Raw genomic sequence first — 22484 nt, 5'->3', positions numbered from 1 at the left:
ACTACATGGTAATTTTGTAGGACAAAGTATTCTGGACTAACAGTTTTAACCTTTTAGAATTGTGAATACTTCATTCTGCTGTCTTCTGGTTAGGTGCCCTCTAGATGAGGTACTTTTCTTTTTCACAATTTTTCCCCTAGCAGCCTTTGATATTTTTTCTTTATTGTTGACTTTTGATAATTTAACAATGGTGTGTCTTGGTGAAGGTAATTTTGCATTTAGAAATGGTGGATGTTCTTTCAGCTTCCTGGGTTTCCAATTCTTTACTTACATTTAGGAAATTCTCAGTATCTATTTCTTTGAATATGATTTCTGTCCCTCTTCCTACCCCTTCAGTAATATCCATTATTCTTATGTTTCCTCTTCTATTGGAATCTGGTATTTCTTATAGAATTTCTTTGTTTATCCTCAATCTTGTTTCTGTCTTCTTTGTATCTTCTATTTCAAAAATTCTCTCTTCACTTAGTTAAGGCTGTATAATATGCTTTCCAAATTTATTTTCATTTCATTCAAGTGCTTCATTTTGTGTTTTTATAATGCCTCTTTTAAGTGAACATTTGTGAAGATCATTTTTTAAAGACAGGAAATACAAATCTTTGTGGTCTATCGACCACAAAATAGAATGTGAATGTTCATGTGACAGTCTTTTATTTAAACAAACTTAATGCTGTATTAATGCATAGAATTGAAATATGAATTAAATGATATGAATCTCATGTTTAATGAAGTTTACTACTATTCTATAATTAAAGTTTCTGACTCTCTTAACCTTTTTGTTATTTCAGTTTCAGTAACATAATATCAGATATGAAAGTGGCCAGGTCTGCCACGGCTAGAGTCAGTACAAGACCAGTGCATCAGATTCAGTTTGACGAAGGTTCTAGTGATGATTCTCTTGCCCAGGAGAAGACTGTTGGTCCTAGAAAAAGGTATTCAGGCTTTTGAATCTATTTGTTCTTGTCTGTTAAACTGTAGATTTCTTTTATTTCCGTACATATTATTGCTGATGGAGTCTGAGTATTACAAATGCATTTTTATCTGTTACCTTTCTATTTGCCATTTCCTAGAGAGGGTTTAGCTCTCTTCAGTTTTCTATACAATAAATCAGAATGGACCCTGCCTCATCCTTACCCACAATGAATAGAGGCCTCCTGGTTGAGAATAAGTAGAGCTGACAGAGTTGTTAACAAATAAGTATTTTGCAAGGAACATTATTTTCATTCTCATATGTACTTAACAATGTATAGTCATATATTCATTGTATCTCTACATAGAGATATGAGTTTTCTTTCATCATACCTTTGAGAAATAATCCACCATCTGAGAAAGATACATTATAATATCTTAACGTGCAGATTATTTGTGGCAATTTGAATTTGGTAATTTGCAATTCTTAAAGATACTAAGCCTTGCCTTATAGTTACTTTATAATAGGAACTTACCTGTATTTATATAAAGTTTGTTTTTTCTCTTTTAAGCCCTGAAAGTTGTAATTGGGGAAAGATATTTAACTAACTCAACTTTATGGCAGGGTGACCTCATAATTGGCATTTTTTTTTTTTTAAAGATTTATTTATCTATTCATACAGAACGGGGTACAGGCCAGAGATGCGGAGGGTGACAGGCTTCACCAGAGACAGAGTGGGGAGCAGAACAGGCAGATTGACGAAGTACACTGCTGAGGGGAGCAGTGGGCGGATCAGGAGAGGTCTGCCACACCATGTAGATCACCTCCGGGGCAGGCGGGGATCGAACTCATGAGGAAGTGGCTTAAGCTTCTTAGTGCTGTGCTTTAACCCGCTGCATCACGAGGGAGGGCCCAATTGGCATGTTTTTAATGTATATTCCATGATTTTGTTTTAATTATAAACTTAGAAAACTTGACTTAGATCCTTCTGGATATTAAATTGCTAATTTGTATATGAAGATTGGAAAAGATGGATAATGGTTAACAAACTAAGTTTAAGAAGTTATAGTGACTAGGAGATTATTCAGATGACTGGTATAAAAGATTTTATATCTGGGCCCTCCCTGGTGGCGCAGCAGGTTAAAGCACAGCACTGAGAATCTACAGCCGCTTCTGCATGAGTTCGATTCCCGCCTGCCCCGGAGGTGACCTCATGGTGTGGCAGACCTCTCCTGGCCCGCCCACTGCTCCCCTCAGCAGTGTATTTCGTCGATCTGCCTGTTCTGCTCCCCCCTCTGTCTCTGGTGAAGCCTCTCACCGCCCCTGAGTCTCTGGCCTGTACCCCAGTTCTGTATGCACAAATAAATCTTTAAAAAAAAAAAAAAGATTTTATATCTATGATATATTATTAAATAAAATAGAATGTTTTCCTGAGATTCTTTAAGAATATTTAGCTTCATAGTTTAATTTGCAGTGTATTAGCTGTGGCAAGAGAGGAGCTTAAAAAGGTCGAAAATGGGTTGTGTGTACATATCTTGTCTATGTTGAAAAGCTGATAAAGAACTCAAAAATATGGAAAAACAACAGTAAGATATCAGTGGGCCATCTACTCTCACCTGAGACTACCTGAGGCATCCAGGCCTAGAATGACCAGCAAAAATACACCCTGTGCAGATTCCTTCAGTTAAAGGAAAATGTGCATCATAGAGCAATAACTTTGGAATCGCCCAGGCCTGCCCAACAATCTTGACACTGTATAGCTGACTGCGGTAACATCCATGGCCCCTGGGTTGGTTTCCCCATGTATAAGATGCTGAAGTGAATGCTACTTGAAATGACGTATTTGAGGGATAGAAAAGAAATGCAGGTAAACTACATATAGTCAGTGCATAGCAAAAGATTGTTTCCTTCCCCTTCACTACATTCTTCTTTTAAAACTGTGCTTTTCCAAATTATTGTCTCTTTACTGTACTTGTATGTATTTTATCATCCTGCTTACCGGGCAAGAAGCTCAGTGGGCGGAAGAATGCAAGACACAGGATAATTCTGGAGCCTAAATGCCTTTGTTTGCAAATACCTTGGTGACCTCCTAGAGTAAAATTTATTTGAGATCACTTTATCCAACCTTAATATGGTGTTTTCATTTTTTTCAGCTAGTTTAATTTGATGGAAAAATGTAGTTTTATCTAGAAAAAAATACAATATCATATTTGAAATTAACCCTCCAGTATATAGTTTTTTTTCCTACCAATAAATTTAATCAAGAATGTAAATAGATGCCTCAGCCAGTTTTAAAATATGCAGGAATGTGAATTGATGCCTCAGCCAGTTTTAAAATATGCAAGGAGAGTGGGCCTCCCTGGTGGCACAGGGTTAAGTCTCAACAATATGAAGCTTTCACCAGCCACTGTGGCCTGAGTACTGTCAAAGATAGAACTAACCCACATAGCACAGCGGACCTCACCTTTCTCACCCACTGTTCCCCTGAGCAGTATATTTCAGTAGATCCGCCTTTTCTGCTCCCTGCTCTGTGTCTGGTGAATATTCTCACCCGTCATACCTCTGGCATATACCCCAGTTCTTGTATGCATAAATAAATAAAAATAAATCTTTTAAAAAATACATATACATGTATACAAGAAGAGTTGTCTATTAGTTCTCTGACATAAACTTTTAATAGTTAAGTAAGAATACTGGATTTATGTAAAGAAATCATTTTTAAAGTTATTTCTTTGTAAGTGAGAATGTTTTTATTTATCTGTGCAAACTTTTGTAATTTATAATTAATTATTGCAGTGCTTTTACCTTTCCACTAAGTCAAATGTTGACTGTATCACCTTCTAATGAACATACTTTCATAGATTTCTAAAACATTAGATTTTCTAAATCACTAATAGGAAATGAATCAATAGTAAGGACAGATTGATCTGACATTATTTGGTTGATAATTTGGAAATTGAACTGCTCTAATTGATAAAGCAATTCAAATGCATTTTTAAAAAAGATTTACTTTATTTATTTATGCATACAAGAACTAGGTTGTAGGCCAAAGGTGTGGGGGTTGTGAGAAGATTCAGCAGGCAGTGGGGAGCCGAACAGGCAGATCTCCTGAAATACACTGCTCAGTGGCGCAGCAGGCAAGACAGGAGAGGTCTGCTGTGCCATGTGTTGGTTAGCTCCCTGGCGGGGTATTAAACTCATGGTGCCAGCAGTGGCTGGAATAGCCTGATAGCACTGAGATTTTTAATTCCTGCACTACCAGAAAGACCCCCTCAAGTGCATTTATGCTTGTTTTTAGTTATCAGTCCTAAAGACATGGGAATTTAAATGAAAATATCTGGGATGGGTCAGTGGAATTATTTTAAATTCTACAGTGAATTGTTCATGTAAAATTTTCTACTAAACAGCTTTTTGTTACAATATATAGGAATATTCATTAAATAAATGGTTTTTTTCTTTTTCATTTTTAGGAAAGATTTATTCAAGGGGAAGAGACTTAATATTTTTGAGATTAAGGTAGATACTGAAGAGGCACTTGAAACAGGTTTGTAAGAAAAGAACAGCACTTTTCCTATTTAGAAATACTCCATCTTTTTAAAATGTCCTTAATGTTTTCACTGAAAATATTCAGGTATTATAATATCCCATTGTATCATTGGCCTGCCTCCTTAATGAATGTAGTTGCTGACCTTGCTAGTATTGTCAGCTGTCCTTGCAATACAGCATTTTGGGAAGTAAGAACTACCAGTGAGTATAGAGCTACAAATTGGCTACAATTTCGGGTTTAGAATATGAATGGTTTCCTATCACTCACAACATATAGCTGTGTGGTTACACAAAAACAAATAAGTTGTGGTTCCTACCTTTAGGTACCTCACTCTCCAGAAGATGAGTTAGCTTTTGTAGAACTAACTACTGGGGTGATTTAGGGATTGTTTAGAAGGGAGGAAGAACATTCAGGGAGTATATTAGCAGACTTGTTGTAGTGGTTTTTTTTATTCCCTGTTTGTTACCCCGTTGAGTAAGAAGTCAGATTTACCATTTGAATCTAAGAAAAATAAGAGCATTCTCTATTTGATATTAATTTTGATTTATTGACAAATGATTTCTGGTTTACGATTTATTTTTGGGCTTGATAGAAATAATGTTATATTTGATATTTAGGTTTCAAGCCAGCCTCCAGTGGCTCACTGAATATTTCTGTCACTTATATAAACATCTGATTTTCCTACTTTTCAACCAACTCCTTGATTTTAGGGGGTAGTTCTTACCAATTTATGTTTTCCCTGCAGCAACTAGCCAGGTGACCAGATGGTTTCAGATAATAGGAGTTGGTTCTCTTAACTAAAGTCACTTATTAAAGTAACTCGTAAATAATTCTTTGAACAAATTGAACTATAAAATATATAAAGGGTTGTTACTTAAGTTTGTTCATTTAAACTATAAGCAAAGGAGGCCCTCCCTGGTGGTAGAAGGGGTTGAAGCACAGCACTATGAAACTATCCAGAGCCACTGAAGCATCAGTTGATCCCCAGCCAGGGAGGTGACCTCTCCTGTCTCACCTTCTACTCCCTTCAGCAGTGTATTTCAGTCAGTCTGCCTGTTCTGTTTCCCACTCTGTCTCTGGTGAACCCTCTCACCATCACCACCTTGCATTCTGGCCTATACCCCAGTTCTCATATGCATAAATAATAAAATCTTTAAAAAAAAAAAAAACAAAACTATAAGCAGAGCTTAAGAGACTAGCTCTCTTATATTGTTAGATATTTTCTGTCCTATAAGATGACAAGAAAATACAAAAGGCCCAGGCATGAAAAATGGATTCCCTCTCTTCTGTTGAAAGGGAATTTCCTCCAACTTAAAGGGAATTTGTGTTTAAGATAACTGCTATTGTCCTTCTAATGGACAGCCAGAAGAGGCACTTGGGCTCAATCATACTCCTAATATTGAAATTAGTTGCAAGAAAGTACTAAAGTTATATGTATATAAAGAAGTGTTAAATGAGTATACTGTAATAAGGAAAATAATGCACACATATATGTAAACTTTCTCTAATGAAGATACTATTTTAAAAAAGTAATGCTTACTTGAATTTAAAGAGTGTCATTTGTGTCCAGTTAAATACAAGAATAGCAACAGTTTGCAGACTTAAATTTAGGATTGTGCACTGCAGTCTCTCTACCATCTAAAATATTCCTGGCATGTAAATTGCTTGCAATAATTATTTATTGATTAGCTGAGTGAGCTTTTCTGCCCCATGGATTCCTACATGTTGCTCCTCATAAGTTTGTGGCCCTGCTGGAGAGGTTGTATTAATAGACATTGCTGAACATCCTTGCATAATCTAGAATTGAGAGGCAGTGTGGCTTAATGAATGTTGGTATTATATAGATCTGGATTAAAATTTAGAGCTACCAGGCTTCCCTGGTGGTGTAAGAGTTAAAATTTCAGTATCATGAAGCTATTACTGTGGGTGGCATGAGCCAGGGAGCTGACCCACATAGCACAGCAGACCTCTGCTGTCCCCTGAGCAGTGTGTTTCAGTAGATCCTCCTGTTCTCCTCCCTACTGTGTCCCTGGTAAATCCTCTCACCCCTGAACCTCAGGCCTACACCCCAATCTTGTATGCATAAATAAATAAAAATCTTAGAAAAAAACCTTAGAGGCCCTCCCTGGTGGCGCAGCGGGTTAAAACACAGCATTGAGAAGCTAAAGCCGCTTCCGCATGAGTGAGATTCCCGCCTGCCCCGGAGGTGACCACATGGTGTGGCAGACCTCTCCTGGCCCACCCGCTGCTCCCATCAGCAGTGTACTTCATTGATCTGCCTGTTCTGCTCCCTGCTCTGTCCCTGGTGAAGCCTCTCACCCTCCGCATCTCTGGCCTGTACCCCAGTTCTGTATGAATAAACAAATCTTAAAAAAAAAACTTTAGAGCTGCCACACAAATCTGTGCCTCCCTTTGCCTCTTATGAAATGAGGCTTATAAATATCAGGGATTAAATGAGAAAATGTAATTCCAGTGCTTGGAATTACAGTAGACATCCAATAAATCATCAAAGCTATTAGCAGTAGTATAATTATAGTAATAATAACATGGTAATGATGATGCTAGAAAAGATATAGATAGATTACTGTTCACTGATTAAATTTTTAAAATGTGGCCAAGATAATTGTTATTTTACAGTTAAAATTACTATATAAATGTGGCTAATTAAGCCTAACTGCTGTGATCTTTCTCTGTATAAGAGATTCTAGGCCAATAAAGCTAATATTCAATGGTCAGCACATAAAGGCTGATAGTAACAGATTAAAAACAATAACAAAAATTTCGTGTACAACACAAAATTAATTTTTGATTAATTAAATGACTAAATATAAAAATAAATATAACTTTTAGAAGAAAGCATAAGTGTATATATAAATAACTTTGTGGTAAGAAAAGTTATTGATATGTACATAAAAAAGAAAGCCAAAAAATTTTTAAATAAAAAATACAAGAGGTAAAATTAAGGCTTACCTTAAATGAGCAGTTCATTGGAATGCTTTAGAACATTGGTAGAAGTGGTAAAGAGGTGAGGAATAGAATAAATAGCATGTGATTCGTGCCTTTGACCCAGAAATTGTTTCTTAGGAATTTATTATAAGGAAATAACTACAGATGTGCATGCAAGTATAGCTATAAAGATATTTATCCTTACAGTGTTAACAAGAGAAATTATGTAAATGATCAAAATGTTCAAGTATAGGGGATTTGGGCCTCCCTGGTGGTTTAGAATGCTTAGTGCTGCCACCACAAAAGCCCACTGCAGTGGCCTGAGTTCCATCCCTGGCCAGGGAAGTGACCCACATGGCACAGCAGAGCTCTCCTGTGTCTCCTACTGCTGCTCGCCTTAGCAATGTATTTCAGTAGATCTGCCTGTTCTGCTCCCCACTCTGTCTCTGGTGAACCCTCTCACCACCCACTCCATACATCTGGCCTACCATCCAGTTCTTCTGCACAAAATAAATAAATTAGTCTTTTAAAAAAATGAATAGAGGACTGGTTTATTGTAATACATTGGAATGTGGGATATTAGTACAGTCATTGTTAAATGAAAAAGAGTAAACTATAAAATCCTCACTTACTTTAAAAAGTAAACTCACACCTAGAAAAAAAAATAAAGACATAAAATTTATAACTACAGAGTAAAATTTTAGGGAAAAGACTTGCTAAGAAACAAATATTGACATGGCTTTTTTTTTCAGTTGTATTGAGATACTATTTACACATAACAACTACATGCACTTAATGTATGCATTTAGATGGACTTTGACAAACATATACACCTGTGAAATTGCCTATCAAGATATTCAACATTTCTCTCACCCTCAAAAGTTTCCTGTGTTCCTTGGCACTGTCTTTTCTTCCCCTGTCGTTAGGCAGCTGTTGATGAGCCTTCTGTTGTATAAGTTAATTTGCATTTCCTAGAATTTTATATAGATGAATACAGTATATGCTCTTTTTTGTCTTGACTTTCACTCACAGTGATCCGAGATTTAGCCATAATATTGGCATATGCCAACAATTTCTTTTTATTGCTGACTAGTGTATGATTATATGGATGTATCACATTTTATATTCATTTTGCTCACTGATGGACATTTGGGCTGTTTCCAGTTTTTGCCTACCACAAATAAAGCTTCCTTTAACATTCATGTACAAGTCTTTGAGTTGGACAAGTTTTCTTTTATGTAAATCTAGGACTAAAGTGGTTGTGTTAAAGTATATTATTAACATTTTAAGAAATTGCCCAACTGTTAACCAAAATGGCTATGCAACTTTATATTCCTAACTGTAGTGACTAGTGAGAATATGACTCGATTCTTAAATTTCCAAATAAATGATTGAAACGTGAAGTAATGATCATAATAAGCTAACATTACCTTACTTGTAGGTTTGTTTGTGAGATTGAAGTAACTAGTGCATAAAAAATGTTTAGCATAAAGTAAATGCTCAGTATCTGTTAGTGTTATTATCATTATTATTATTATTATTATGTACTATTAATAGTTAATTTAACATCTTTGTTAGTACATTAGTAACTTAGTTGTTAAAAGATCAAAGTCATATGTATTATAAAAAATATTCACAATCATAAAGTTATCCTTGAAATAATTACTTTTTCCCTTTCAGTGTGGGGGAGAGAGCAGTGAGACTTTAGGAGTTGATTATCTAGTATTATAGTAAAACAACAGTTGAGCCTATTAATTATTGTAGTGTGGTCTTTATATGTCATTTTTTATTTCAATTTTAGTGCTTATAGAATGACCTTTTATTATGTACTGTAATGATGTATGTCAAGGTTTGAAAAAAAAACCTAATCAGTTCAGAACTGATTATAAACATTTGTGAAAAGAAAGGCATTTACATTACATTGACTTTTACTTATGTGAGGTATTTTACTACACAGAGACAACACCTTCACTTTGGGATGTGGAATTTGCTAAGCAGTTAGCCGCAATAAATGAACAGCCCTTTCAAAATGGCTTTGAAGAGATGATCCAGTGGACAAAAGAGGGGAAACTCTGGCAGTTTCCAATTAATAATGAAGCAGGTAAGTTTTACTTTCAGAGATTTATAAAATTCAGTGATTATATTATTTCTGGCAGATGTTCAATTGCAGAATCTATGTAGTTATATGAATTCAGAACTTTTTACAATATCTTCATGGCATCCTAAAAGAATCTGACAATGTTTTATTTATTTATTTTAAAGATTTATTTATTTATGTATACAAGAACTGAGGTATAGGACCCTCTCTGGTGGCACAACAGGTGAAAGCACAGCACTGTGAAGCTGGCCCCAACAGCCTCAACATGAGCTCTATTCCCAGTCAGGGAGCTGACCCACATGGCAAGGCAGACTTTTACCTCGCCTGCTGCTCCCCTCAGCAGTGTACTTTATTGGTCTGTCTGTTCTGCTCCTCACTCTGTCTCTGGTGAATCCTCTTAACACCCATGCATCTCTGGCCTGTACCCCTGTTCTGTATTTATAAATAAATCTTCAAAAAAAAAAGAACTGGGGTACAGGCCAGAGGTGTGGGGGTCAGGGTGAGAAGATTCAGAGACAAGAGTGGGGAACAGAACAGGAAGATTAACTAAAATATACTGCTGAGGGGAGCAGCCAGGCAGGACAAGAGAGGTCTGTCATGCCTTATGGGTCACCTCCCTGGCTGAGGATCAAACTTATGTTGCAGTGGCTGCGTATAGTTTTATAGTGCTTCGCTTTAACCCCTTGTGCCACCAGGGAGGGCCCTGACAATGTTTTTAAAAAGAATGTTGGAATTTCACTTAATTCTAGTTGTTTGATAAGGATAATGAAGAAATGAGATTGCGTCACAAAATGCTTTCTGAATTTCCATGATACAGTGTGGAAAACTACAAATGATGACAGTTTTCTAGTTGCCAAGGAGAAGATTACCTGATAAATTTTTTGATACATTAAATATTGGGTGTAAGATAGTATTTATAATTTTGGAGAACATTATGACTCATAAAGTCTTATGTTGGTATATTTTATTCATGAAACCATTGCTGCATTAATGAAATGCAGGGTATTTGCTCTCAAAGCCATGCAAAGCAAAACATTCAGACACTTTGAAATTCTGTGGAACTCTGACTACATAATTGGGTACTTAAGCTATAATAAACTATCGTTTATTTCCCTGGAAATTTTTTAGGAAATGTTACCTCTTATTCAAAAGGAAAACAGTATTACTATGCTATTTTTCTTTTATTGCAATCCATGTAGACATCAACTAAACATTTGTGCCAAATTTTATAGCTATGTTTTCAGCTAGATCCATTTATTTTATGAAAAATAAGCTACAAATTGTAAATACCAAAAAAGTTAGGAAACTACAGTCCACTTTTTTTTTTTTTAATTTTTATATTAGGCTGCCACTAAAATATTTTAATTTCTGATAACCTTTTATTTGAATTAATAAGTGGAATGGAAGCTTAAAAATTAGTAATTTTTTAAATCAGTAATATTTAGTTTTATATTTTTATAAAGTATTACTTTGTACCAGAAAACTTTAGAGATTTAAATAACCTTTAGCAAAGTCCTTAATATTGTATATTTATATGGTATATACAGTAATATAGATAGCATGCTATTTTACATCTATTATATAGCGGGGTTTTTTTGTTTGTTTTTTTTATCCTTACAGACTAGGGTATAGGCCAGAGGTGTGGTAGGTGAGAGGACTCACCAGAGACAGAGTGGGGAGCAGAATAGGCAGACTGACAAAGTACACTGTTGAAGGTAGCAGCGGGCAGGTCAGAAAAGGTCTGCCATGCCACATGGGTCAATTCCCTGATGGGGGATTGAACTGGTGCTGCAGTGGCTTGTGAGAACTTCATAATGCAGTGCTTTAACCCATTGTGCCACCAGGGAGAGCTCTAGCATATTTTTTTTTAAGATTTAGTATTATTTATGCACATAAGAACTGGGGTGTAGGCCAGAGGTGTGGGGGGTGAGCAGATTCATCAGAGACAGAGTGGGGAGCAGATAGGGTGGATCTACTGAAACACACGAGGAGCAGGTGAGACAGGAGAGGCCTGCTTTGCCATGTAGGTCAGATCCCTGGCCAGTGGTTGGGGATCAAACTTAGGCTGCAGTGGCTAGTTTTAAGCATGATAGCAATGAGACTTTAACCCCTGCACTATTAGGGAGGCCCTATTAATTAGGCCTTATCATATAATATATTTCTTGAACTGTCATGGTTTTTATATTCTAGAAGGCATCAGGGTAGTTAAAAGGACTCAAGGTTTTGTTCTCTGTTTTTTAACAGTGTCTCATAGTTTTTGTTGTATATAGGTCTTTCAGTTCCTTTATTAAATTTATCCCTTGGTATTTGATTCTTTTTGATGCAACTATAAACAAGGTTCTTAATTTATTTTTCCTTCTATTTGTAGGAGTGCAACAAATTTTTGTGTATTGATTGTGTAACCTATCACAGTATTATTGCATTGTTTCCAATAGTTCCTTATTGAAGTATTTAGGGTTTTCTAACTAAACTATCATCTGCATCACTTCTTTGCCAATCTGGAGTCCTTTTACTTTTGTTGTTTTCTGATTGTTTATGATTAAGACCTCTAACTAAATAAATAGAAGCTGTATATGGTGAGAATGGGGCACCCTTACCTTATTTCTGATCTTAAAGGAACACTTTCAGTTTTTCACTGTTGAGTATATTAGCTGTGTGTTTATTATATTATATTGAGGTATTTCCCTTCTGTTTCTTTTCTTTCTTTCTTTCTTTCTTTTTTTTCATTTTTATCCTGAATGGTTGCTGACCTTATAAGTGCTTTCTTTGCCTTTATTTATATGAGCATATGATTTTTGTCCTCCTTTTGTTGATGTGATGAATTATATTAATTGATTTGTATATGTTGAGCCATCCTTGCATCTGTGAAGTGAATTCCACCTGGGCACAGCGTATGGGTCCTTGTAATGTACTGTTGAATTGCTAGTATTTTGTTGTGAATTTTTGCATCCTTTTTCATCAGTGATAATGGTCTGCAATATTTACTTTTGGGGGGAAGAGTTTGAGAATAGCCAGTATAAGTTTTGTTAAGGATTGGTAGAACTCAATAGCTGTCTGGTCCTAGACTTTGTTTTATGGGAGATTTTTTTTCTTTTTACTGTTTCCAAATAATAAGTATTTACTTATATTTACTACCATTTTATTATTTTTCTTGGATATTTTGTGATTTCTCTGTCTTTTTATTTTCTCTTATTCGCTCCTATTATGCTTAGATGTCTTTTTGTGTTATTTCAATTTCCTTTCCAATTTCTTATGTGTCCTTTATAGGTTTTTATTTTGAGGTTATCACAAGTTTATGCATAAGATTCTATGTTTAAAGCTTACTGGAGACCTCCCTGGTGGACTGGGGGTTAAGTTTCAGTGCTATCACCACTACAGCCTGACTTCGATCCCTGGCCAAGGAGCTGACCTACATATGTTTTGCCTGCTGCTCCCATTAGAGTATATTTCAGTAAATCTGCCTGTTGTGCTTACTCAGCTATTTTTAGTGACTCTTCTCACACGTGCACAGACACCTTCCCCTGCACCTTTAACCTACAATATGTTGGGTGAATTGATTTTTTTTTTTTAGCTCATTCTAATACTCCACATTTTTATTTCTCCTCCCAATATTGTATGTTTTTGTTTTCTTGCTACATCTAACCAGAATTTCTTTACAGTTTGTAAGAGTTATTTTAGTATTTCCCACAAGGCTGGTTTAGTCGTGATGAATCCCTTTAATTTTTGTTTGTCAAGTCTTTTTTCCACCTTTGAATTCTGACATACAGCCTAGTAGAGTAGAATGTAATCAGTTTCAGCACTTTTAATATGCCATGCAATTTCCTTCTAGCCTGCAAGGTTTCTGCCATGAAATCTGCAGATAATCTTTAAGGGTTTCCTTGTGTATGATTCATTTTTCTCTACATGCATTTAGTGTTACCTACTTATCTTTAATTTTTGCCACTTTGATTATTACATTTTGAAGTGTTCTGTCATAAAACTTCGGTGTTCCAAGTCCTCATGGTTAAAAACATTATATTAAAACACAGTACTGATGTAGAATAACATGAAGAGATGTGGTGAAGTATAGTGGTTAGGAATTCACGCTCCTGTGATGGGGATAATAATGGGACCAAACTTTATAAGATTCTTCTTGAGGATCAAGTAAAACACCATTACCAGCATCACTCCAGTTTCTATGAGTGATTTGCTACTTCTAATTCTTTTATATTTTTTAAATCTTAAAATATTAACAAGGGTATTATGTAGTTTTTAGGAACCACCAAGTAGAATAATAGAAAAGCATGAGCTGATGCTGTCAGCAACAGGAAAAATGCTTGTGTTTACTAAATATTTAGTATCCAAATTCCAAAGGAACTTGTCTTAAATTTGACTTGATTTATGAAAAAGATTAATTTCTACAAAAAGGTCTAAAACAGGGCTTTGCTAGGGTGGGAAGAATAAATGTGACAAGTATCCATATATACACTTGTACTTATTATTGATGTTTCAGAGTCAGAAAGGGAGGAATTTCACTTCTAGCTCTTTAAGGCAATAATTATTTGAAGGAAATAGGAAAGAAACCTTGGAAACTATTACTTTGACCACTTACTCCCTCAGTACACATTTAAGAACTAAATACTTCAAGAGAAAAACATTAGAACCTAAGGTCTCAACAGTTCAGTCACTTCTTTTTATGTATCTTATACTTAAAATTTTAAATTAATAAGAATGTTCTCTGCTAATAATTAACTTCATGAAGATTTACTTTGATACTTCTGGAGAAAGATGTTTTAGGAGTTTACAATGTCATTTTTGGAAAATAATTCTGAAAATGACAAAATTATGTGTCCTGTGCGTACAGTTTTACTTCCCAGTGTTGTGTTTTCTGTTTTATAACTATAGTTTATTGTTCTGCCACTAAGAATATAAATTATTTTTCCAATTCAGAGTCGGTTTTTTTCAGTTTTTGTTTTCAGAACTGATTTCTTCCTTCTGATGTCCTTTGCCACAGTAGAGAACTGTTCAGTGGAATTGTTCCCACCTATAAAATGATTTTATTTTAGTTTTGACTTTGATTTTAACAAAATTTATCTACACTTTTACTATGTTATGCAGTTAACAGAGTCTTGCTATTCAGTATCCATTAGCCTCCTTTCCATGCCAAACTTAAATGTGTTTTTGAATGCTGTCCAAGAATAATTTTCAGTTTAGAGATTTTGGTGGACAGGAAAGCTTAGTCATGGACATTAATTACATTTTTGTATCTTTATTTGGTTTAAACTTTCTAATATGCCATCTTTTTCTTGGATATCTGGAATATGTTATGTAATATGAGTTACTAAGAATAGTCGTAAAAATTCAGAATGACCATTATACTCTACAGAGGGCACTTTTTACACAGAAGGCCTTGGTATGGAGAAAATTGGGGAAAATATAGATTAATAGGTGTGTGTTAAATGAAACACTCTGCTAGTTGTTTCAGATGAGATAATAGCCTATGAATAATAACAGCCTCAAAATAACTTACAGGAGAACCCTCCTTAGTAGCTCAGGGGATTAAAATACAGCACTATGAAGCTCCCTGCAGTACCTGTAGCATGAGTTCCATCCCCAGCCAGGGAGGTGACCCATATGACACAGCAGACCTTTCCTGTCTTGCCCATTGCTCCCCTCAGCCGTGGATTTCAGTAGATCTGCCTATTCCACTCTGCCACTGTTGAATCCGCTCACTCCTCCCCTCCCCCATCTCTGGCTGACACCCCAGCTCATGTGTGCATAAATAAATAAATTTTTTCTAAAGTAACTGACAGGAAAAGAAATAGTTTTGACATTAATGCAAGTAGAAACCCTTCAAAGTAAAAGTGACTGAACTTGTTTCTGTGCTATAGTATATACTCTTGTCAGAAATAACCGGTCATTGTTGTTAACTGGATTTTGTCCTTTATATGTTGTACTATATCTTGGAGCTATATTAGTAATATTTAATTGCATTCAGTAACTTGTGAAGCAGAATTAGACACAAGATTAGTTGATTATACGCTATGTAGACTTTTCTTCTTGGGTTAAATTTTCCACTCTCAATTTCTCTTTAGTCTGTTATGTTTCTTTAAAAAAAATCTTAAATTATGTATATAAATAGGTGAAAGTTTACTTGACATACCATCTTCAAAAAAGATAGCCAGCTGACCCTCCAGCCAAGTGAAAATCCTATTTCTCCACACCTTACCTAATACTGAATATTTTTAATCTTCAGATGCTGAGGGCAAAAAGTGGTATCATTTGTGTTTGTATTTACATTTACCAGATTGTAAATCTTTTTGTATGGTGTCTATTTTGCATTTGTTTTGTACCTTACTTCTTCATATTCTTTAATTTTTTTTCTATTGGGTTGCTTTATCAGTTTGTAAGAACTTAATGTATTATAGATTCAATCTCTTTTGCATAGCCAGAAATATTGTCTCAAAATTTGTCTCTTTTTATTTTTTAATTAATTTCAATTTTTAAATCATAGTAAGCTTATAGTTTAATGTAAAACGTATGATATAAAACATTTTTGGTCACCTAATCAGACCTATTCTGAGAACAACCTCTGTCAACCACATTTAACTTTTATTTTTTTATATTTCTAAATTACATGCTTAATTCCGTTGTTCCATTTAGATATCATATGTGTCTTTCTTCTGACCTTCCCAGTATAGGTAGGTATACTGCAATTTTTGTTAGATCTGTATTTATTATTTACATTAGTAGGACTATAATACTTAATATGTTTCAGGATGATGGCCCTTGTTAAGGGGATCATTTGCTCTAGGCATCACTGGGTTCTTTAATCTAGGAACTTTATTTTTCAGTACTTCTACTATTTATTTGATAATTAGGACCTTACAAGATTGATGGTTAGCTACTCTCCCTCCCACCACCTTCTCTACTTATCTGTATTAGATTTTACCTATATTCTTAGTTTCGTTACTTCAGACTTTCTTTTTACTTTGGGGTTTGTTAACTTCACAGTAACTAGCTGCTGTTTCATTGAGACCCTAGAAATACAGTTGTTCAACAGGATAGAAATTAATATGCTATAGTAGTTCAAGTGTTAGATCAGTAAACAACTTGGATACACAGTTATCCAAAGATCAGTTTTCTTCTGTCTTAATTTATCTTTCCTCCCAAAAGATATTTTCATCATATGCATGATTACAGGAACATTGTGCTGGGCTTATAAGGGGAAGAAGTGTGTAGTATAATTACTATTCTGTAATTATTCTATCTTAAAGGCTCAGATCTGAAAATGTCACATGTCACTTCTGATCATAATCTATTAGCAATCATTTGACTATGCCTAACTCAAAGGGGGCTAGAAAATGTAAAGTTGCTGAACAGCCATACATAAGTTTTAATTTTCATACTATGATAAAAAGTAAAAACATTTTGATAGACTAGTAGTAATTTATGCCAACGTGTCACTTACTTTAGAGGCATTCCTAAAATATCTGTTATTCTTTGGAAGTTTGTTCATACATTAGAGTAAAAATGTATGAAACATACATTTGTAAAAACCATAAAAATAGTTTATTGGATTTGTGGTACTGAGTGGGACTTATTGACTGGTAGATTTCATTTCTGAGACATTGGGAAGGAGCCAGCTTGGAGACTCTTGCAACTCCATATTTATAGCTGTTTCCATTAAGACTCATCATAAAGAAATCTTCGAACCACTTGATTTCAGATCTTTGCCTTGGTTATATATGTGCTGAAAACTGGGTGGGAGAAAGGGAGGAAGTGGGTTCACCATTCAGCATACAGGTTTTCAATCTATTTCCCTCTTAGCAGTTCAGTAACTTGATTCCTATTTCTTTAAAATGGGACTTGCCTATCCTATTTGAGGATGACTTAGTCACTTAGCAACAAAAAATGGGATATATGGGAGATCTAACTATTCCCTAAACCGTTTTAATTCGTTCTTTATTTTTTGACCCTCATCCTCAGTCCTAATTTGGTGCCTCTAGGGCCTAAAGCCTCCATTTTGTATCATACTATCTTCCCCTTCTGCAAGTGTTTGATTTTAGCATCTTTCACTGACAAATAAGTTACTATTCATATCTTAGCTTTCCATCTTGTGAGATTTTATTGATATGTTCCATATATTATTGTTTCTTTTGTGATTGATTTCTTTGTGCTTTTATACTTTCTTAGATTACCTATGGCCCTTTTTAGAAGCTTTAATTCCTTAATACAATCTAGTCATGTCCACTTATACCTACTGTTACTTTATATATGTCAGAGACAATTGTCAGATCATTGTCTATTAATGATTTAATAAATTAATTATTGAGCCAGTGTTAAAATGAACATTTTTTAATGGTTTCTCTTAGGAAATTTTGTGATGTCTTTGTGCTTTTATACTTTCTACTACTTTTACAGCCATTTAGAAAGGATATCACAAGGGAGCATGAATTTTGAAAGCATGGGCTCTACCTGCCACATTTTAACTAGAAGTCCCATCTTGTTAGCGTTTACCTGTTTAGAATATCTTTGCCTGAGGTTTTTGAGTTGTGTATGATCAGATCTCTAGTAGCCTTTCCAGTGTAATTTATCTGAAACTTATTTTTGGAGATAGTGTCGCTTCTTTATCTCTGTTTTCCCTTTGTTTTATACTTAATCAGTATCATTGAGTACTCTCATTCATTCATTAAGTTGTTCTGGAAGGATATTTCTATTTTGTCTTCCTAGAGCATGCTAAATTAAGAAGATTGTTATTTCCTCTAGAGCAAAGATAATACCGAATTAGATTACTTATGGCCCTTTTTAGAAGCTTTAATTCCCTAATACAGTATAGTCATGTCCACTTATACCTACTGTTACTTTATGTATGTCAGAGACAGTTGTCAGATCATTGTCTATTGATTTAATAAATTAATTACTGAGCCGGTGTTAAAATGACCATTTTTTCAATGGTTTCTAATTTGTGTTGAGTGTTATATCGGTACACTTAAGGATACTAATAACTAAAAATAACCAAAAAACACCTCAATCTAGAAATCACCTTTTGATTTTTTTCAGAGCATTATCCTTCCTCTTCACCTATTATATTTCCATGTTATATACCTTACTTTTAGCACTAACATGTTCTCTTTCAAATACATTGAGAATTTAAACTTACTCTGACATATTTTTCAAATTACAACATTGTTATACTGGGTTTATTGAAGAATAATTGACAGGCATGTAAAATTTAACAGTACTTGTCTTTATGGAAAAGGGGATTTTTTTTTTTTATTTTACCTATTATATTCCCCAATCTGTTCCTCACCATGCCATTTCATATTACCTTAAAAAAAAAAAACTAAAGGAGGCCCTCCCTGGTGGCGCAGTGGGTTAAAGCATTGCACTAAGAAGCTGAAACCACTTCCGCATGAGTTCGATTACCACCTGCCCCGGAGGTGACCACATGGTGTGGCAGACCTCTCCTGACCCACCCGCTGCTCCCCTCAGCAGTGTACTTTGTTGATCTGCCTGTTCTGCTCCCCACTCTGTCTCTGGTGAAGTCTTTCGCCACCCCTGCATCTCTGGCCTGTACCCCAGTTCTGTATGTACAAATAAATAAATCTTTAAAAAAAAAAAAACTAAAGGAATAACATACTTGCTTGTTGGTATAATCAAACTATGGAGGGAGAACCACCCAGATTTTGAATAAAATTCAAAGAAAAAATTTCAGTAATAATTTGTCTTGTTAAAAATATGTATAGATAAGCAATCTATATATAATACACATTATATATTGTAAGTAAAACAGCATAACATAGTAATATGTTAATAAATATTTAATATTGATAATAACGTTGATTATATTACTAAAAAAAATAAGCTATATATTTTTTGTTCTTTGTAGGCTGCTTAAAGGATTCCATCTTATTTATGTACATTTTTAGTGTCATTTGTATAATTTTGTTAGTGGTTGCTTTGAATGTTAAAATAGTCATAGTAGTAGGCTGTTGTACTTTGAATGTTTACTATATGCTAAGTAAAGTTTTGTATCTCTTTAATCTTTACAGAAGCTCTATGAAAAAGATGCTGTTTTAATCCTTATATTATGCCTGAGAAAACTGAGCTCAAAGAAGTTAATTTGTCTCACCACACAGTTGTTATGTTGGTGGGAAAACCTTGGTTTAACTCCACAATTTGTATTTTTAGTCATAATGTGCTATATTACCTCATTAGTATGAGGTATTTTTTAGTTGTAATATGCTGTGTTACCTCACTAATTTTCTGATGTAAGACATTGAAGATTATAATGTAAAGGCTTTTTTGTTTGTTTGTTTCATGCCCTAGGTTTTGATGATGATGGTTCTGAATTTCATGAACACATATTTCTGGATAAATATCTTGTGGATTTTCCAAAACAAGGACCAATTCGCCACTTCATGGAGCTGGTGACCTGTGGCCTTTCTAAAAACCCGTATCTGAGTGTGAAACAGAAGATAGAACATATAGAATGGTTTAAAAATTATTTTAATGAAAAACAGGACATTCTAAAAGAAAGTGACATACAGTTGAATTGATTATCATGGAAACTTTATTTTAAGCTGTTGAAGATAAGTATTATAACTAAATAAAGTAATTTTACTAGATGTTTGCCTTTATTGTGTTAATTACTGCACCTGACTTGAATGGTATAAATGTTGTTTAGGAATATATAGAGTTAACTATAAAATGCTCTTGTGTGGAAAATGGACATTTGTGAATTCAACTAGTGATTCTTAACAAAAAGAATTAGTAATAAGCTGAGACAACATCCTCTGTAATCTTTTTCATTCAGTGACTACACTTCGAAATACATTTGTTAGAGATACCTGATGACATCAGAGTGCTATAACAATTGAGGTATGTTATATGCATATACATACTTACATATTTGCATATATATTTATTTTATATTTCACGCTAAATCTAAATGAGAAGTGACTAAGTATGGGTCAGCATTAAGAAGAACATTGTATCCTAATCTCTCCCAGTACTTTAGGCCTTCACATCAAAGTTAAAATGATTATCTTCTATTATGGTGCCTAGAAATGTGACTCAGATTCACACAATTCAAAAAGAATTGAGTAGTCTGAAAAACCTCAAAACAATTTTTTTATCTTTTTATATTCTAGACCTTCCAAGCAAATAAAAATCATGTGAAAAAAACCTCCATTAAACCCAGGCCTCAAATGATGAATACATACACTAAGGAAACAAGGCACCGTGAATGTACATCAGCAAAAAATAAATAAATAAACACAGGCATTAGCACTAAAATTGTTTGCTTAGCTTTCTTTGCTAATTTTTTTATTGTGTTATTTGTATTTTACCTTTGATAGCAGTCCTTGTCAGAAGTATGGTGTGCAATTTATTTTAAAGATTTATTTATTTTTACTTATGTAAAAATATTCTGGTCTTGGGTTCTAGGCCAGAAATGCGGGGATTTTTATTTATCTATGTATACAAGACCTGGGGTATAGGCATAGGTACAGGGGGTGAGAGGATTCACCAGAGACAGAGTGGGGGGCAGAACAGGCAGATTGATGAAATACAGTGCTGAAGAGATAGGAGAGGTCTGCCACACCATGTGGATCAGCTCCCTGGCTGGGGATCGAACTCCTGCTGAAGCGTCTGCAGCTGGCTTCATAATACTATGTTTCAACCCGTTGCACCACCAGGGAGGGCCCCTGGGACTGCTTCTAGAAAGCAGAGGATATGATGGAATTAGTTTCGCTTGTGATTATGTTACAAAAGACTCCTTATGAGGCAAATACATAAGGGTTCTTCTGGCTTTGAAGAATTAGTCATGTTGTGAGATGACCTGTGATGGGCCACTAGGAGATAAGTGTAATCCACAATGAGAGCCAGCAGCAGTCTTCAATTGTAGGACTTCAAATAACTGCCACCAATATCCATGTGAGCTTGGAAGACACCCTCATGCTCTATAAAGGAATGTAGTCTGCATGATACCTTGTGAGGCCCTGTGCAGGGACTCACAGAATCAGAGATAAGTATTGCTATTTTAAGTCACTGATATTGAGATAATTTATATATGCTAATAAATAAAATAAAAAGGGAAAAAACTGCCATTAGAGAATCTATGTTAGAAAACAAGAGAACCTATAAATCAGAAGTAATAGAAGAGTTTAAGTTTGTAGCTGCATTTCTTAATATGAGGCACAAATAAAATGTAGTTTATAAGATAGCAAATATAGTAGCATCAAAAAATACAAGTGAATAAAATCTTAATGCTATGTAATAACTATATAAAGAAAAATTTTTAAACTTTAATGAAACAGGGCCTCCCTGGTGGCACATGTGTTAGCCTCAGCACTGTCAAGCTATCACCAGCCACTACAACCTGAGTTTGATCCCCAGCTCAGAGCTAACCCATACGGCACAGCAGACCGCCCTCCCCTCGGCCATTTATTTCAGTCCATCTGCCAGTTCTGCTCCCACTCTGTCTCTGCTAATCTCACCCTCACACCTCCGGCCTACACCCTCAGTTCTTGTATGCGTAATACATAAATCTTTTTTTTTTTTTTAATTAAACAGAAACAGATCCATTTCCAGCACATGGAAACATTAACAGATGACAAAGTTAGCATTGGTGATCTATGGTAAAAGAATGGAAATTCAATAAATGGCTATAGGATAGTTGGTTTTCCATATGAAGAAAAAAAGTAAATTCTCTACTTCATGCTATACCAAAAAAATCCAATTCAGGAGTGTGAAAGATAAAATTTACTTTTTTTTTTTTTGCTACTGCCTCTTTGTTATCCTCTAAGATAATTTTTTAAATTTTATATATTTTTATATCATTTTTTATTTTTGTACGATGTATGCTTTTTCATCTTGGTTGTAGCCCCCATGGAATTCCCACCACAAATTCGTCCATGTCATCACCATAGTCCCTTGTGCTCTTCCCACCCGTTTTGATCCTACTCTTCTCTCTACCCCACAGAATGTCTATGGTTTATAGC

At 34.8% G+C, this 22484-nt stretch overlaps 1 protein-coding gene across 2 annotated transcripts in view; it reads left to right on the top strand.

Moving 5' to 3' along the window:
- The window catches only part of MRPS31 (mitochondrial ribosomal protein S31), a 31739-nt gene extending 11006 nt beyond the window's left edge, over nt 1-20733 (top strand). The window contains exons 4-8 of one of the 2 annotated variants that reach the window (XR_001145312.1): nt 786-929; nt 4378-4451; nt 9358-9501; nt 19810-20361; nt 20634-20733. Coding sequence is in view for 1 of the 2 variants with exons in the window: in XM_012723143.1 (XP_012578597.1) it covers nt 786-929; nt 4378-4451; nt 9358-9501; nt 19810-20039 (592 nt within the window). In the remaining variant the exon portion in view is untranslated. Of the gene's footprint in view, nt 1-785; nt 930-4377; nt 4452-9357; nt 9502-19809; nt 20399-20633 lie in introns of those variants that run through there. The other variant, XM_012723143.1, reaches the window with a different exon arrangement.
- The last annotated feature ends 1751 nt before the right edge of the window (nt 20734-22484 follow it).

Source organism: Condylura cristata, unplaced genomic scaffold (genome assembly GCF_000260355.1).
Source record: "Condylura cristata isolate star-nosed mole 26May11 unplaced genomic scaffold, ConCri1.0 scaffold00010, whole genome shotgun sequence".
NCBI lineage: Eukaryota > Metazoa > Chordata > Mammalia > Eulipotyphla > Talpidae > Condylura > Condylura cristata.
The sequence above is the reverse complement of the archived record's forward strand: the minus strand, read 5'-3'. Positions and strand labels throughout refer to the sequence as shown.